General features: G+C 39.2%; 2 protein-coding genes across 2 annotated transcripts; both read right to left on the reverse strand.

Moving 5' to 3' along the window:
- Positions 1-3,038: 3,038 nt before the first annotated feature.
- Positions 3,039-6,376, reverse strand: LOC121797199. Its single transcript, XM_042195945.1, has 6 exons — positions 5,745-6,376; positions 4,735-4,833; positions 4,279-4,456; positions 3,753-3,850; positions 3,436-3,497; positions 3,039-3,338 (listed from the first exon to the last, which is right to left on the reverse strand). Exons 1-6 carry the CDS (start codon positions 6,210-6,212, stop codon positions 3,206-3,208), a joined length of 1,038 nt encoding a protein of 345 aa, XP_042051879.1. The 5' UTR covers positions 6,213-6,376; the 3' UTR covers positions 3,039-3,205.
- Positions 6,377-12,119: 5,743 nt separating this feature from the next.
- LOC121795015 (plant UBX domain-containing protein 7-like) lies at positions 12,120-17,907 on the reverse strand. Its single transcript, XM_042193443.1, has 9 exons — positions 17,629-17,907; positions 16,705-16,931; positions 15,875-16,073; positions 15,233-15,310; positions 15,082-15,150; positions 14,391-14,534; positions 14,148-14,259; positions 13,032-13,288; positions 12,120-12,574 (listed from the first exon to the last, which is right to left on the reverse strand). Exons 1-9 carry the CDS (start codon positions 17,728-17,730, stop codon positions 12,410-12,412), a joined length of 1,353 nt encoding a protein of 450 aa, XP_042049377.1. The 5' UTR covers positions 17,731-17,907; the 3' UTR covers positions 12,120-12,409.
- Positions 17,908-18,038: the final 131 nt, after the last annotated feature.

The raw sequence follows: 18,038 nt of genomic DNA on the forward strand, positions 1-18,038 counted from the left end.
AATTTTAACAGTAACTTTTATACAGATTTTATAAATTTAATAGTATTAAATTAGTTAGATTAATTTGACTAATTAGATTCATAATTAAGTAACTAATTTAGTCAAAACACATTTGACCGTTAAATTTAATCAAAAATGTTAATTCTGGACCAAAACATATTGTTTTGAACCCAAAAATTTTCTAGCTCAAATGTAAAAGACCAAATTTGAAGTCTTTCTAAAACAAAACACTTTTTTGGGAGGTATTATATTTTGTAAATTTTTTTGAACAAATATATTTACCTTTTTTTATGTACAAAAGGTAAATACAGTTACTATTATTTATATATTTATCGGTTTATTATCGTCTTTTAGTAGTTAGAGTCATTTTTTTAGCACGTATTTTTAAAAATATTATAATTAAAATAAAAAAAAAGAAAAAAAGAAAAAATATTGAATACTAGAAAATCTTCCACTGAAAGTGGATGAAGTATTTTTAAGTAAGGTTACTAGCAAGTATCCACACACGTAACACATAGAAAATCCATAGAACGTCGTGCATTTAGTTTCTTACAATTTGCGCGTTAAAGATTTGACTAGTTTAATTTATTAACCTACTCCCTCTGTTTTTTTAAAATAAAAGTTATTTATATTTTTGATCGTTCCTTAAAAGTAAAAATTTTAAAATGGAACATACGATCTACTACTTTCACTATTTTTTCTCTTCCTCTCTCTTATTTTACTCATTTTTATTTTCCTCTCTCTTACTTTATCATTTTTTCTTACTTAATTTACCAATTGTGCATTAAAACTTGTGCCGTTTCAAATGTTTCTATTTTTTGAATACGGAGGGAGTATATAATAGTAGTAACTAGTAGTAGTAATAAATAACATTAGTGCACAACTCAAGGCAAGCAAAAATGCTAGCCATAAAAGTAAAAAAAATAGATAACACTTGTTACAAACAATACCTAAGCTAACCTTATAAGCATCTCTTATTTCAGAATGATGAACCACAATAACAAAATAAATCGATACGAATAAAACTAACCTTACTCTTACGCACTCTTTGGCCATCCACAATAGGCGCCCAGGGACCGCCCAGCCGAGCGCCGGCGCTGGGCGGTTCGCTGGGCGATCTATTGCAGCCGCCCAGCGGGCGATTGGAGAGAGAAACCGCGCAGCGCTGGGCGGTCGCGTGGCGCTGGGCGGTGCGCTGAACGGTCCGTTCGGCGCTATTGCAGCGCCCGGATCGCCCAGCGCACCGCCTAGCGCGAAAAAATATTTTTTTTTCGAAACACTATATATACGCGCTTTGTTCGTCATTTTCATTCGCACCACTTGTTTTAACGAGTACTCTCTCTATCTTAATTTCTGTTCAAGATCAACAACGCAAAATGAGTAATGCTGGTGGTAGTAGTGGTGGTAGCAGAGGGGATGCTGAGGAGTACGAACGTCGAATGGCCGAGGCGTTGGACGCCTATACGACCAACGCGATAAACCAATGGATGGAAAGGGCCTTGCAGCCGGCGATACCTCGACCTCCCCCAGTGGTCCACCGCCGCAGTGTGATTGATCGGGATCACGTAGCTGCACATCAGCGCCTATACGAAGACTACTTCGCACAGGAGCCTCGGTTCAACGCCAACCTTTTCAGGCGTCGTTTTAGGATGACCAGGAACCTGTTTATGCGTATTGTCAACGCTTTGGAGTCTCGATATCTGCATTTCCGCTTCAGACACGATGCGTCTGGTAGACCCGGCCACACACCTATTCAAAAGTGCACTGCGGCAATCCGGCAGTTGGCCTACGGAGGCGCGGCAGACATGTGGGACGAGTATCTCCACATCGGTGAGACGACTGCCTTGCAATGTCTGAAGAATTTCTGTCTGGGAGTGATAGAAGTATTCGGTGATCAGTATCTGCGAAAGCCTATCCCCGAAGACTGCCAAGATCTGTTGCGGATGCACGGGAGTCAGCATGGGTTCCCGGGTATGTTAGGCAGCATAGATTGTATGCATTGGGACTGGAAGAACTGTCCCGCAGCCTGGAAGGGGTTCTACACGTCCGGCTACAAGGGAAAGAATCCCACGATGATCCTGGAGGCCGTAGCTGATTACCGGCTTTGGATTTGGCACGCGTATTTTGGGATAGCTGGTTCGAACAACGACCTCAACGTCCTCAACTCGTCGCCACTTTTCAACGAGCAGTGTCAGGGCGTCGGTCCGGCCATCAGTTTTGTCGCCAACGGCAACCAACATGATATGGGCTACTACTTGGCGGATGGGATATACCCTAGGTGGCCCGTCTTTGTGAAGACGATCCGATGCCCAGAAGATGCGAAGAAGGCCTACTTTGCGGCACGGCAGGAGTCGGCATGCAAGGACGTGGAGCGCGCATTTGGTGTGCTCCAGTCTCGATGGGCGGCAATTAAGGGTCCAACGCGTTTGTGGGAAGTCCAATGCATTGCTGATATCATGTACGCATGTATTATCATGCACAACATGATTGTCGAAGATGAAGGTGGCGAACTGACCAATTGGGTCAACGACGATAATGAAGCCGGTCCAAGCCACGGCGTGGCCGCCCCCAACGTACGGAGTGGGGTACCTCACAATGAAGCCGGCCTCTTACAAGCACACGCCGACATGCGCCAAACGACGGCTCATATTCGACTCCAAAAGGATTTAATTGAAGAGTTATGGGCACGGAGGATTGACCGCCGTTAGTTTTTTTTAATTATGTAATTTATTTTAATTAATATACTTTTTATATTTTATTAATATTAGTGAATTTTCTCATTTTTGTGTCGTAAATTTAATTCCGTATATTGTGTGATTTTTAATTATTTCATTTTGTATATATTTGTTAATAATGATGTGGATAGTATGTGACTGGGCTATGGCTGAGCTATTGCTGGGCTATTTGCTTGTTTTGATGTTGTGGCAGGAGGATTTTTAGTGTTGATGATGTGGCAGTGGCTGGGCTATGGCTGGGCTATTACTGGGCTATTCCTATTGTGGATGGCCTTATTTAATGGTTGAAGAATCAGAAGCATATGGTTTAAATATCCAAAGACACTGCATCCCGAAAACCTCGCGTACAACAGTCAGCCGGATTTGATAGAACAAAAATCTTAGGAAAATTGTCTTCAAAGAAGTGGATATATTCTCTTGTTATGCTAACTTCTTCTGCGTAGAGCAAAAACGGTGCAATAGATGCAGCATCAAGAAGCCTTGGCTAAATCATCACTTGATTTTGTTTCCTCATCCTCTTCAGATTCACCGACCATCTTCTCTAGTGAATCCAAATCCCCAACTTCTGAGACAGTGTGCAGCCTAAGCTTTTCAGCATCCTCACTGAAAAAAGGATTAGAGAAAGAGGTGCAGCTCCTTAATGTCCCTGATGGTAAATCACAATTTTATGTTTGTTTAAATTTTTGGAAATGCTACTTACTCTGTCACACCAAATGCTGTTTTTACGTTTAAGGAGCTGTCTCTGGAACAGAACTCGGGAAGCTAATCAATGACACAAGAAGAGATGATCAGCCAATGCACTGACATTAACTTCAATTAAGTGATTACTACATCTGATCTGACTATTGTACCCACCACATATTTGTGGTGTTGGCAAGATGTTAAAGTGGTTTCAAGACCATAATGAAGGATGACTATGGGTTTATATATCGAAGATCAAATAAATCAAAGGCAACAATCATTTCTAACATATTCTCATAGGAAATGAAATGCTGCTGCTATCGAGTACAAGTTTACCTCAGACAGATAATAGATCTTTCCAAACAGAGCTTGCACTGCTAGTTTCCTTTTGAATCCTTTTTCGGAATATCCTGATATATCCATGACCACCGGACCTGAAAATGCATGCAAATTCTAGATCAGTAAATGAGCTTGGTGAGGATCAATTAGCCATTATAAATCTAAATCTCGGTAGATCGGTCTCTTCTGCCCTAATTACAAGAAATGTTCATTCTACCCTAAAATGCTTAGGGAAGTAGGATGCTAATTACAAGAAAAGACGAGAAGAACAGTCCTACCCTAAAATGTTCATTCTGCCCTACAACCTCCAGCCCGTGTCAAACTTGACCAGCAATTGCTCACACACACAGAGCTAGACGATATTTTTGTTCAAGTCCCATTGACAGCTATGTGCAAGTTAAGATATTTTTTTAGGTTAAGTGCCGAATTAAAGTTGTACTATGCTACTGCATTGGTCTAGAAACAAGAGAGGTTTTGGACACTTCATCAGAAGATAAGTAGCAAAAAGTTCACATATGGTTACCTTTATCGTTTACAATCCTTCCTGAAATCTCATTTAGAATGCCAGCCACTTCGGAATCCTCCAACTGTGTTTCTTTCCTGAGGTGGATCAGATTCGCTATTAGATCTGGATTAAATGGTTTCTCGTTCAACACATAGCGGATGTATTTACGCAAAATCTCTTTCATGTCAAAACCTGTCTGCAAATACAACACCAAAAATAGATGAAGCAGTTGCATGGCACCATGGTTCTCTATCAACACACTTGGTGGGAAACAAATGACTGGGGTATGTAATACTAGGGGACAGGGAAATATCTCATGGATTTCAATAGGGAGTTTTTAAGATTACAGAAACTTCGATGAGAATGGGAGGTGTAAACTGAATGAAGTTTTGACTTCCCATTCTTCTACAAAAGATTTAAATAGTTTTATGGAAATAACTTATTCATGGATTATGCTTGCTATGTGCGACTCACCTTTTGCATCAGTTCCTTCAAAGCTGACTGGTTTACTTCACCCATCCCCTTAGCAAACAGCTCATCCAGAGATATGCATAGCATAGCATTTTTGTTGACCTGAAAAATCCTAATCTTGTCAAGCAAACAAACATGTACTCCGTATACAATATATTTACATAAAGCCCCACTACTTCTACAAAGTATGTTACTGACAATAATGGCTAAGTGAATGTAATAAACCACTTTTTATTACTATCTGTTAAAGTAGTTACACAACTTCATGCAAATACTACAATAATAGTATAGTATAAAGGAGAAAAGTCAGCATATCACAGACGGAAGGTGATTTGCATCTTGACTGGACCATCAGCTCTCTATTTTGTACAGAACTGAAGTACCACATCCATAAGCCTTGTATATTTTCTGACAGTTTCTGCTTCATGCTAGATATTGTAGTCCTTCCACTTCTTCTTTTCCTTCCTCTTACATAGAAAGATAGAACAAGTTCAATCATTCCCTTCTGGTCAGAGGACAGGATCAGCATTTACCATTCGGCTGTGTGTTGTAACAAGTTTTAGCAACTACTGAGCATATCTCGAGCCAAAATAAGTTGTACTATAAGGCTATAAGCCAATGGCAGTTGGGTTGTCAAATACATGGAGGTCGAATGCACTTGAACCAATCTCCGAATGTGAGAAAGTGAGAGAGGCTTATTCCAGTTACCAATATGGGAGGAGATATTGAACGATTCGAAAGTTAACACTAATCTACTAAAAACTCACGCATTGCATACTGTACTCATCATTTCTAATTGCACCAACACAAGGGTTGCAAATTTCGGGTATTCTACCATTAAAAACAGAGAACATGCTACAGTTAAACAATCTCCACATAACCATCATCAGTAGTACCAAACGCCGGTACAGTTATCACGCAACAATTGCACTCCAATAAACACAATATACGCATTGAGATAAAGTAAAACAACATAACATAGAAACTGCCGACAGAGGGGAATGCAAACCAACCAATTTGCGGCGTTTCTCTCGAGGGGAATTGAACTTCCTGACGGTCTTCACGACGGCAATGACGAAAGTGACGCCGAGATAAGCCATCGGGATCGCCAGCATCCACGGGAGCGAGCTCTGCCCAACGCGCGGCCCTGGAATGGTCTGAGTAACAGAGCCAGTGAACTCGACCAAATCCAGAGCCTTCTCCTGTATCCACGGAAGCTCCTCCTCCACTTCCTCCTCCTCCGCTTCAGCTTCCTTCTTCGTATCGATGTTGTTACTCTTGCCGCTACTGGCCGCCGCTCTTACTAATAGCGGGCGAGAAGCAGCAGAGGATAGCGTCAATAACGGAAGTGTGGGACCGAATTGAAGGGCGAAGGGTTTGCGATTGGGAATTAAGGATAAGGGTTTGGGGAATGGGGAAATGGAGGAGTCGATTGAAGTGTGGGAAGAGCTGCAGCAAAAGCTGCCATTGCAAGTGGTCATGTTGAGTGGAGATAGAGAAGCGGCGGATGGAGGAGTAGAGTGCCGACGAGGCGGGCGGCGGAGGGCGGGCTTGAATCGGCGCAGGCTGCCGTCTAGTGTAGGGGGTGAGGCGAGGGTTATACCTTCTAGAATCAGTACAGGCTACAGCTATTAATGTATGTACAACAATTTCACCATCATTTTGAAGTTAATTTCATTTTTTGATTTTCATGTTAATGTTTAATACTCTAGAATATATGCTAGTTACATGTGCTGTTTGATAGAATAATCAAAATTTAAGTTGTTTTTAATTTATGTGTGATGCAAAAGCTTGAAGGTCATGTTTAGAAAATTTTGTGTAGACTAAAATAATTTTAATAATATATATGCATGGAGAGTGAAAAAGACTTAAGGACAATTTAGTTAAATCACTATTTTGGTTCAATTTTCAAAGCTGTTAATGTAATTCACCAAAATTATAATTTTATAAGCTGAAATATGGAATCAAGACGGACATTTCTAGACCGTATGGGTCATTCACTAAAGCAAGTATGAGCATCAAACACACAATTAAAATTAGATAAGAGCATTTACAATATGTGAAGCTACGCCGCTCTAGGGAGGCGTTGTAACCGATGTGGCCGGGCGTGGGGAGGCTGGTGGACGATGCCGAGAGAGGTGTGACCGTCCGCGAAGCCCATTATGGGCCGTGACGCCACAAGCAAAATTGGGGTGGGTGTGGTTTTCGAGGTGTGGGTTAGGGTTTTTGAATTCTTTTAAAAATAATTTCAAATTCTATAAATACCTACCCTTCACCACTTAAAAATTCATTCCTCATTTAACACCTTTCCTGGTCATTGAGTTAGTTGTTGAGGCACTACCCATTATTGCTGAAGTCTTCGCATACGAAGTAGGACACACAACTTGGGTAACTATCTAGGGCTATTGAAGAACTGACAGACACGGCCACATCAAGCATTGTTCATAGCCATCAACCTCACCCAGCTAAGTAAACTATTTTTTCGGTTTCATTAAAGGACATCGACATGAGTAGGACCATGTACCAGTACTTCAAAACACAAAAAGAATGATACATCGTACATGATGGAGGAGGAGGAGCATAAACTGACGATCGCCTTCAGGGCGTACTCCGAAATAAGGTGGAGGAATATATTTTATTTTAATGTATTTTCTATAAACTTTAATGTATTCTCTATCAAGTGTAGTAATTTTCTTTATCTACTAGAGTCTATGTAATACTTTCAAGTCGGGGCTGGACTTAGAACATTGTTTTGGTGAGGTCATAGGTGCTATATATTCTAAATTTTGTGTTCAGAATTTTGAGAAAATAATGTTCTCATGTTTTATTGTGACGATAGGAGCTTTTACACTAGGACACGTATAAAATACCAAAAAGTTAAACCCTGTTATTGGGATGGGTTCAAGAGCATCCACAGAGGTGCTCTTCCGTAAGAGCAGCCGCCGTGCTCGCCGCTGCGCTCTTTCCATTGGCACGGACGTGCTCTTGCCGAAGAGCACCGTCGTGCCGACGGCAAGCAGCAGACGTGGCATGCTCTGGTTGGCCATTGGTTTATCATTTTTTTTAAAAAAAATTCAAAAAAATCTGAAAAATTTAGATTTAATAAAAAAAATATTTTCCCACTTCCTAATAAAATATATCCATTTTTCCACACTTTTAATTTATTTTTTCATTATTTTTATCCAAAATATTCACACTTTCATCTATAAATACCATCATTTCAACACAAAAAATCACACTACACCAAACAGCTCTTTCAATCTCAATTTTTAGGATTTTAATTATGTACTGTAATTTTTAATTTTTTTTTAGTAATTTGTAATAGTATTTCTGGTATTTTGAATGCATTTTAATATGTGGAAATGTTTTTAGTAATTAAAGTATTTAAATTGAATAATAAAATGGTGGGACTCTTAAATGATGTAAGAGTTTACTCATGCTTATGGATGTGGGTGTTGTGTAGAAGTTGTGCTCTTGCGGAAGAGTGTAGGTGTGTCTGCCAATGCTTTCATGTAAGGCACTTAAGCTGTGGAAGGCATCATCAGAATCACTATGAGAAAAATTTCTACTTAGTTCTTACTTATTCACTGACAACAATCCACGATATATGATGGGTTTCTCTAAAGTTTACTACGCTCGTTCCACAATAAAAGTTACATTTTGCAATTTCGGTGTGTCCCACAATAAAAGTCACATTTCACTTTTACCATAAGGTAAGTAGACCTCACATTCCACCAACTCTATCCACTCACATTTTATTATAAAACTAATATATATAAGTGGGACCTAAAGTCCACTAACTTATTTAACCCATTTTTCTTTATATTTTTTAAAATTTGTACCCACCCTCCTACTGTGGGACATGAGGTAGTATAATTTGAATGGATCTCTTATTTGAATTAGATACATCCCTAAATGATACTCCATTTCGAATCAGTTTTCCTTGAAAAACTAGAAAGTTTAATGTCTATCGTTTTATGTTTCTCTCTAGCTATGAATAAGTATGAATTGACGGTGGTAAGACCTGGATCATTTCTTTAGAGTGTCTACAATGGGGGAGCTGCGGCCCGCGGCTCGGTGCGCGGCCCCCCATTGCAGAGGCCGAGAGCCGCGGCCCTGGGGCGAGAGACGTGGCTGAGCCGCGGCCCTCCATTGCATCGAGCCGCGTTTCGCGGCTGAGCCGCGGAATTTAATTTTTTTTTTATTTCGAAATTTTTTTATAAATATACACTCTCATTTCCATTTTTTCACTTCATTCTACACTTCCAATCCCTTCATTTTACACTCTCAAACACTACAAAAAATGCAAGGTGGAGATGGTAATTCCCCGGGGTATGGAGACCCGGGATACGACAACTTCCCCAATCAGACGTGGAGTCCGCACTCGCCCCAATTTCGGGTCCAGCCATCCCAGCAGAGGAACTTGGTTCGCCAACCATCGGGGTTCGGGGACTACCGACCGAATATGGACGCGATCAACAACCCGTCCCAACAATTCCAATCCTCCCAATTCCAATCCTCCCAATTCAGTTGTTTAATACTGAACGCTGGCCCAAGTTCACCTACTGGAATGAATACATGCTTCTCCGAGACTCCCCTCAATTCAAGGCGATCTGCGACGATGAGACCGGTCCTACTGGGAAGCGGACAAAAATCGGGGCCGACGGCACGTACAGCAGTGGTACCGACTCACGTGCATTCGACCTGAATGACGATGTGAGGGATGAGCCCCCCTCGACAATGTCGAGGCGCCAGCGCCCGCAGGGCCAACAATCCGCCATCCGGGAAGCTAGATCCGCTTCCCAAGTCTCTCGGGCGAGCGCGGCGACACCGCACCATTCAACACCGACCGCGGCGTTGACTCAAACACTGGAGGTGCAGATGATGAAGCAACTCCAGGATAACTTGTCCTTGTACGAGAAGTCGACGGACCCTATCACCAAGATGATGTACTACGACCTCATTCTTAGGTTGAGGTCGAAGTTGGGCTTCTCCGATGGGTCGGCGACGGGCGAAGCAAGCGGCAGTGGGGCCGGTGTCGGCGGCGGTGGAGGAGGTGAAGAAGATGTGCCGGATTCCGATGACGCCACCGAGTAGGAAGCGGTGGCGTTTTTTATCTTTTTATTATTATGTTGTGTTTTTAAAATATTTTCGTTGTAGAATTTTCCCCTATTAATAGTACGACGAAAATTTGTCTCTACTTCTCTCTTTATTAAATTATTTTTATTATCCAAATTATTAATCTACTAAAATTTAATAACATTAAATTAAATTAAAAAATAACATTAAAAAAAAGCAAAAAAAAATTAACATTTTAGAGGGCCACATTTGGTGGCCCTTTGAATTTGCATTGACTTTTTTACATTTGTCATTACAAAGGCCACATGGGAGCCACAATTGGTGGCCGGGCCACAAATGGTGGCCTTTGAAGGCCACCATTGTGGACACTCTTATGAATTATGATTGTAGTACAATGATTTAGTAAGTCCTTGGTATTGTTAAGGTCTAAGGAAGTGGCTAATGCAAGGCATCATCAAGTTCCTCCTGAAGAGGCAAGATCATTAGTTGTTAGACTCAACTAGTTTTGAACATGCAGGGACATTGAACATTAACCTCGTCTCATGACATCTTACATTTGGCCATTATATATCTTAAGGACTCGTTTGGTTGTACTGATAGGCCATGATAGGGCTGCCTATCGGAGGTATATCAGGTGTTTGGTTGCCATGATACTACTATCTCTAAGCCCGAAAATTTGCTAAAAGCCCGCCTAGGCCCGGTGGACTATCCACAAATGTGTGAATACACTACACCACGCAAAAGCAGTGATAGTGTACTGTTCCCCTATGATAGTCAATATTGCCCTCTTTCTCTCCCACTTTTACTCACTCTCTCTCTCCTGCAACTCTTCTCTCACCCCCAATTTTACTCACTTTTCTCTATCTTCTGCAAATCTTCAAAGCTCATTCTATTGAATGATTTTGGTGATGTTTTTATTGTATTTTTGGAGTTGGGCTTCTCAGAGCTTGCAATTGAGATCGCCGTCGAGAAGTACGTTCGAAGGCTTAACGTCGGCGTGGACGATGTGAGGGGCGCAGGTATCGTGAAGGTGGGCGATGGCGGAGGCGAGCTGGAACGCGACGGCGGCGCGTTGATTCCACGTGAGTGGAGGAGTGTGGGAGGCGTGATGGAGCTTGTGGTGCAAGGTGCCGTTGGGGACGAACTCCATTATCAGGGCGCCTTGATCTTCCGCGTAGCCGAGGAGCTTCACGATGTTTGGGTGGCGGATGTGGAGCAGGATTTGGAGCTCCTGGTTGAAGGCGGCGTACACGCGCTGGCTGCTGCCGCTGCTGCGGTAGAGCTTGACGGCGGCGGTGGAGTTGATTTTTTTACTATTAAATCATTATGCAACTAATTAGAGGCATATAATTATTTTTAGAATTTTATTATCATTTTTAATAATTAAAAACTCGTAAATATTAGAGTTGATAAATTCAAAATTCTGAATGTTATTTCTTCAAAATCAATCTTTTTTTCAAATTTTCAATGGAAAATTTAATTTGTTCATCTTTTCTTGGGACATTTTAATTATGATTTGTTGATTATCGTTACAATATTGATTATCGTTAATAATTTTATTGATAGCATCATCATTAACACCAATTTACTTAACTTAATCATAAAATAGAGATACACATTTACATACAAATATATTTAGTAACAAGGACATTTCTGTCATTTTACATCTTATTTATAAAACACTATCTTGTCAATCAAACAACATCATAAAAATACTATCAGACACTATCTCATTTTCGGCCCGAAAATGCTATCTTAAGATAACTATCTTGCTATTTTCTATCATGGCAATCAAACGAACCCTAAGATGCTAATGAGTTTCTCTAGATATGCTTCATGTGGTGCTTCTAACCTTGTTTCTGTGTCCTTGCAGAAACTTCCTGAAGCAGAAAAGATAGGCAGTGATGTTGCAGGTGATACTGATCGGAAAGAAAAGAATAAAACGCAAGAAACTGCAGAGCAAACTCCAGAGACACCTATCAATCATGATATAAACAATAAAATCAAGGTTGCCAAGGTGGAATCTGAGACCCAAGGGTGCTATTGACAAACAAATCTTATAAGATATTCCCCTTCATGTTGTTTTTTCCTTCACTGACAATATTTAATAGATCAATAGTAATGTGTCTAACTTGATTTCTTCTCTTTTCAGGTTGAAGATTAGAGGGTAATAATCCACAAGTTAGGGAAGTTCCTTTGGAACCGGGATGTCAAGGTTTGTTTCTTTTGGCTATTCTGTTTGCAGTAGAATTGGGATACATGAAGGCATTATCTGATTAAGTGCGCTGTACCGGATTCTGTATGAGAAGTTGGTGAAGATATCTGGTCTTTGAATGATTATTGGTTTCTTATGTTGGACAATTTCTTACATCTCGTAGTGAATAGAGAGAGGGGCTTGGGATTAAAAGAAGTAAAAAAGAACATAAACAAACTCAATTAAATTGGGAAGAAAAAGGCAACCACCGCAAAGCGACAAATTTGCAGATTCATAGTTAAACTGAAACTGTAGGCGGGATGCATAAATAGCCTTGACTGATTTCCTTCCACCCCATCTCCAATGCAGGTTTTGGACCCCCTACGTATCTCATCCTCCTGGTCTTCATTTCCAAGTAACCGAAATCATTGAGTTGGCAAGACCCGATTCCTCAAATGTTGAACTAACATCAAAATCCAATCTTCTTGATGCACCAGGAATAGCTTGGCTCAGGCAAAATGGCCGGTTACCATCTTCCTTCAGCTCAAAGGAACAGAATGACCATAGCAGCTGTACCAAATGAACGATTAAAAGGAATCACTTGAAAGCAAACACAGTATCAACACCAACAATTTTTCTAACACATGACATGTGTACCATCATCCTCTACATATGTGAATTTGGAGAGATTCCAAAAGAATTAAGAAGCTATTCTATGATGAACAATATCCTAGTATCCTACAATATTTAAGTTCACATACAATTCCAGATACGATATATATAATTATCAGGACCCCATATCGAGTTCATATAGCTAGAGTAAGAACTTGGCACTGCAGCACTTGGTAAGACTAAGAGGATAATGGAGGTGTGTAGTAGGAGGAAAGCATTAATTCCATAATAAGTTGATACTTTGCATGTGATTCTCTTCAAATCACTGATTAGAGGAATGCTATAATATTTGAAACAGTACACAACACTAAGTGTCTTAAGCAAGACTCCAAAAGAGAGATAGTAGAACATCTACCTGAACTGGATCGGTACGAAGAAAATTCCTTTGGATTCTGCGCCCATCAGGGAGGCGCACTCCAACCTTACAAAGCAGACTCCTGTCACATTTGGGTTCTTCAGGCAAAGGTAAATAAGTTGGCCTCTTCACTTGCGCCTCAACAGAGGGATCATCCACTTTCTTGGGTTGACCTACATCAATCGTCTTCTGATTATCCATAGAGATAGCCAGAGCTCTCTGCAGGTCCTCATCATTCTCAATACTGTTATCTGCAGCTGTTGAAACATTTATAACAATCATCAGTAACTACATCAAGTCAGTACATCGTAACTAAATGGACGCTTGAAGTCTTCCTGCAGTACTCAGTAGGCAGAGGCCATGAGGCATGCCTATTTTTTTTAAGAGAGAGTATTATATTAATATCCATGTAATTACAACCGGACCACATCTTAGCTACCAATGTTGCTAAAAGTGTGCAATTGAACTCAACAATTCAGTTTGTTACAATATACGCCTGGGAAGCTATTGAACAAAACACTAAAGTCAGTAATCACGGCATCCATGATGCACTAGAACAATTAAGATGAGTAGTCATACATTCTCTGCCATGTATTACTGGCCCATCATCAAGTAAAGGAACTTAATAGAAACTCTAGCTGACAATCTTACACTTTTTTTGTATTAACTAGCTTGAAAATATGAAAAAATATCGTCGACAATTGAAGAGAGGTTTTAATCAGAAAATATCCTTTTGCTAGAATATGACGATTTTTAAAATGGACTCAACTAGCCATATCAGTTGCTGCCAAACAAATCAACACTGAAATTACCATTGGGTCAAAGAGTTTGTACAATATTGAAGTTCATGCTTATTTACTTGAATTTATTACTTTGTAGAAAGAGATCTTCAATCATTAGTTTATTGAATCAATACTACCAAAACTTATTCACAAAACCACCAAAATTGCACAATCAGCAAAAAAATGAACATTAACAAAGTGACACTGGAACATTCAGAAACAAAAATCTTGATGTTATCCAGCATATATTGACATATTTACATAAACGTTTTTCTTGAATAATGATTAGTGATTTGCATATGGCAAGCATAGATTTGATGTAGAAGTAGAAAACCTGTAGTTAATTGAGGATGTGAAATAGGAGACTTCAAGGTTGCTCTGGGTCGTTTATGTGAGTGACTGACATGAAGATCTGAGGGGCTGCCATCCATAAATTGTAACAGATCCTAAAACATGTCATGAACAGAAAAGTATCAATGCACAATCCTCAATTTAAAGTATGTAGTCCTCCACGAGCATACACACATTTAATTTCAGAACAAGAAATAGTTGAAAGAGAAATACATGGAAAACTCACCTCCAGCAAGTTTTGTGGCTGAATCATTCCGTGCCAAGAGTGCATTTTTTGACCCGTTATGGGATCAACCACCATAATGACTGGAATAGAGTCTAATTTGTAGTAAGTACAAACTTTGCTCCCCTCTTCTGTATCGTCGTATACCTAAAGCATATTAAACATCTAGAAATTAACAATTAAACTAAAAAAATCATCTAGGGTAATAACTATTAGAGTGCTTTTAACTCATAGAAAATAAGGAATAGATCACTACATACACTCCTAGTGTTTATCACTAAAATTATTACACGAGAAAGAAGAAGAGTGCTCAAGAACATCTATATATGCTAAATTTAGAAATCACTAGCCATAAATCCAGATGTTATAAAATACAAAAGCCATCATACATCAGTTGTGCCCGGTGTGCAACAGAAAGACCTTAAAATTGAACACAAACAATTTTTTTCCTCTTATATTCCAGCACTCGAAATATGAATGCATCTTTAAATTTTTGTCCTGCTCATCAAAAGCATACATAGCATACTTAAAGTGGAACATGCAAGAAATGTGATTGTCCTATCTCAGTATCAACATTAGAACCTCTTGATGCAGAAAACACACAAGCCTTAACATGATTTCTTATCATGTAGAGATTAAAATAAATATAAGGCCCAGTGTTCCAAATTGACAGTTAACATATGATAAAACAAACCTGCCAGAAGACGAAGTATGTCTTGATTGTCTGAGCAACAGCTTCATTTGCCCAAGTGTCACGGTTAAGCTGCAAAGCAGGCAAAAATATAATTGTTTCAGATAGTAAGAGAGAAACACTGGGGGAGGGGAAGGAACATAAAAGCAAGTACCATATGGGAGCTAAATTCCTTGGTGGACTGCATGTTGACAAGGAGCCATTTGTTCTGATCTCTTGCATTATCTTTAGCCTGAAACAAATAGACCGACATCAAATAACAAATCAAACAATGAACATATCAACCATACAAGAAGTTTTGTGAACCAGGTTCTCAGCAATTCAGCAAATAGTATTCTCCAACATATATTTTATCTATGACTTTCTGAAGTTAAAGACCCCATCAGATAAAAAAATGTCACGTTAATGTCTCTTTTGAACCTGGTTTTTTTTCTCCACCCACATTAGTGATCTCTCAAATGAGTTGGTGTTTAATTTTCTCTTTTGCTAATAAAGATTGTTTCTTCTTATTTTCATCACATACGTAGCTATCATTCACCAAATAATTAGGCATTACATTTCAAAATCAATAAGAAACTTTCCATCCAAGTTTGATATTAATACCAGTGAGTGCTAAAAGCTGCTATGCCATGTTAAAAACATATTTAGATACAGATTACAGGCAGGGTTTTTTTACTGAAGCTCAGAAGGGAAAGTGGGTTAAAAAAGAGTTTGAATTTCGACCCTTAACCCCCCCGTGACCCCCACCCAAAGTAAATGAAAACCCAAGGTTATATATACATAAAATACATTTTACCTTTTCAAAGGGGCCATGGTACATTATAGCAAATGGAGGACGATATAGAGAGGCAAGATTATCCTGAATTTTATCTGGAACAGAAGACGATGAGCCTTGCTCCGCTTCCCATACTCCAGGTCGCTTCATTTCCTCCTGAAAATCGCGGAATGGAACTACAGAATGAGTTCCCTGTGATGAATCTCCCGTTCTTAGTGTTCTGCTTGATAAAGCAAAATGATATTAAACAATACCATACTATAGAAGTTTTAGCAAACTTTTCTATTACATTAATTATACCTGGTAAACAAAAAATACCAAATAAAGAAGTTGACAGTAACAACTCCTTCAGATAATATGTCTAAACTAAAAACTACTCCCTCCATTCCATGTTAATAGAGTCATTTTACTATTTTGGAAAGTTACAAGTTAATTGAGTAATTTCTATTTTTAGCAAATAGTAACCATCTCTCTTACTTTATTCTCTCTTCATCTCTCTTACTTTATTCACCATCCACTTAACACACTATTCTTAATCTCCATGCCGAAAAGAAACACCTCAATTAACAAGGAACGGAGGGAGTACCTCTCTAAACAATGCATGTACATATATTAATACAGAGTACTATATTATACAAAGGTGCCAAATTAACAACCTGCACATGGAATCATGGATGATGCTAAATGATCAGCTTGACAAGGAAAATCAAATTCAGAGAAGTGGAAAAGGAAAGTTCTTATAAGATCTGACACCATTAAACAAAATCAAGAAAAAATGGGTCATAAAATAAAGCTATAGACATCATAAAGGTATGAAAAATATGATTTAGCAATTAAAAAGGTTGGGATACCTATAAAGCATTGGACTATCATAAAGAACATCTCTTTTCACAGGTAAAGGTGCCTGCACACCGTCTGTGTCATCTTGTCTAACATCTGGACCACCCAAATCCTTCTCTAAATCATGTAGGGGCAAATCATTTCCCAATGGTGGAAAACCCACAGGAGGTTGACCTGTCCTGCCTTCATTTCCAATAAAATAAAGTTGAATAGCTTCCTCAAGCTTCCAGCTAGTAGCCTGGGTCATGCGAACTTTTACATTAAATTTCTGAGAAAACTATCCATCTCTAATATGCTAGCTACAAGATATATTACAGAATTAATGTTCCAGAACATAAAACAACAAGGCATAGACACACTGCAGTTTTAAAATATCACTAGAACAATAAGAGAACTCCTGAAGATATCTGGACAACACACAACAGGGCATAGAGATCTCAAACTATTCCTTTTACAAGATAAGGTTCCCTTCCAAGTTGCAATTTTTACACATAAATATTTCAGTAATGCATAGGAATAATCCTAAGAAATTAGATACGCTATCTAGACAATACAAGCCTAGTCTCTAGTAAAATCTTGATACAGAATAGGCCTGAAAGTCATTATGATTTTGACCCCTGCTCCAAACAATCTTATTAATCCTTAAACATCATTCATTACCCATCACAAGTTACTTGCAGTTGGTGAGATTGGTTTTTACTTCAATTTCTCAATCCCGCTGATTAGAAGAAAATTCAGATCCCCAATGCTTCACATCAGAATTATTACTACTACCAAAAAAAACAAAGAAAAGCCAACATCTTCAAGAACCATAAAGGCACATTACAAGAATTAGGAACAAGTTTAAGGAGAGACATTGGCAATGTAGGTTACATGAATAAGTAGATCGAGTTTGGCCGTAAAAATCTGAAACATAAAAAAAAAATCCAAAGCACCTGGAGGAACTGGCGAGCAGTGTAAGCGGTTTGGCCGACGGCGATCTCCAAAAAGGAGGAAACCAAGCACTGCTGATCCACAGCTGATACGACGCCCTCCATTGGCGTTTTGTCACACCTGATTCTTGGAAATTAGATTCTTGGAGAGAGTATTCAAGAGTTTTCAGAGAGAGGACTCTCAAACGAGAAATTTCAGAATATGAATTTAAATTCGCTGACCTTTCCAGATAAGGGATTCAATTCGCTTACCTTTCGAAATATGGGTCCAAGACATGTGAATTTTTCGGAATAAGGGTTTTACACCTTTTTATATTTATTCTCTTCATTTTTCTTATTATTTCCCTTCCAATAATTATAGATTTACTAAACTATCATTTATCCCATCTCTCAAAAATTTCATTTTACCTCTC

Source organism: Salvia splendens, chromosome 3, assembly GCF_004379255.2.
Source record: "Salvia splendens isolate huo1 chromosome 3, SspV2, whole genome shotgun sequence".
Classification (NCBI taxonomy): Eukaryota; Viridiplantae; Streptophyta; class Magnoliopsida; order Lamiales; family Lamiaceae; genus Salvia; species Salvia splendens.

What these genes read in the sequence shown, in the direction of transcription:
- LOC121795015 (XM_042193443.1), bottom strand. Translation starts at nt 17,730, where the DNA reads ATGGAGGGCGTCGTATCAGCTGTGGATCAGCAGTGCTTGGTTTCCTCC. An exon ending in AGGAATTTAGCTCCCATATG is followed by an intron (nt 15,151 to 15,232) that starts GTACTTGCTTTT and finishes CCTGCTTTGCAG; the next exon opens with CTTAACCGTGACACTTGGGC. An exon ending in AGCCACAAAACTTGCTGGAG is followed by an intron (nt 14,260 to 14,390) that starts GTGAGTTTTCCA and finishes GACATGTTTTAG; the next exon opens with GATCTGTTACAATTTATGGA.
- LOC121797199 (XM_042195945.1), bottom strand. Translation starts at nt 6,212, where the DNA reads ATGACCACTTGCAATGGCAGCTTTTGCTGCAGCTCTTCCCACACTTCA. An exon ending in GAGAGAAACGCCGCAAATTG is followed by an intron (nt 4,834 to 5,744) that starts GTTGGTTTGCAT and finishes AGGATTTTTCAG; the next exon opens with GTCAACAAAAATGCTATGCT. An exon ending in AGATCTATTATCTGTCTGAG is followed by an intron (nt 3,498 to 3,752) that starts GTAAACTTGTAC and finishes GTCATTGATTAG; the next exon opens with CTTCCCGAGTTCTGTTCCAG.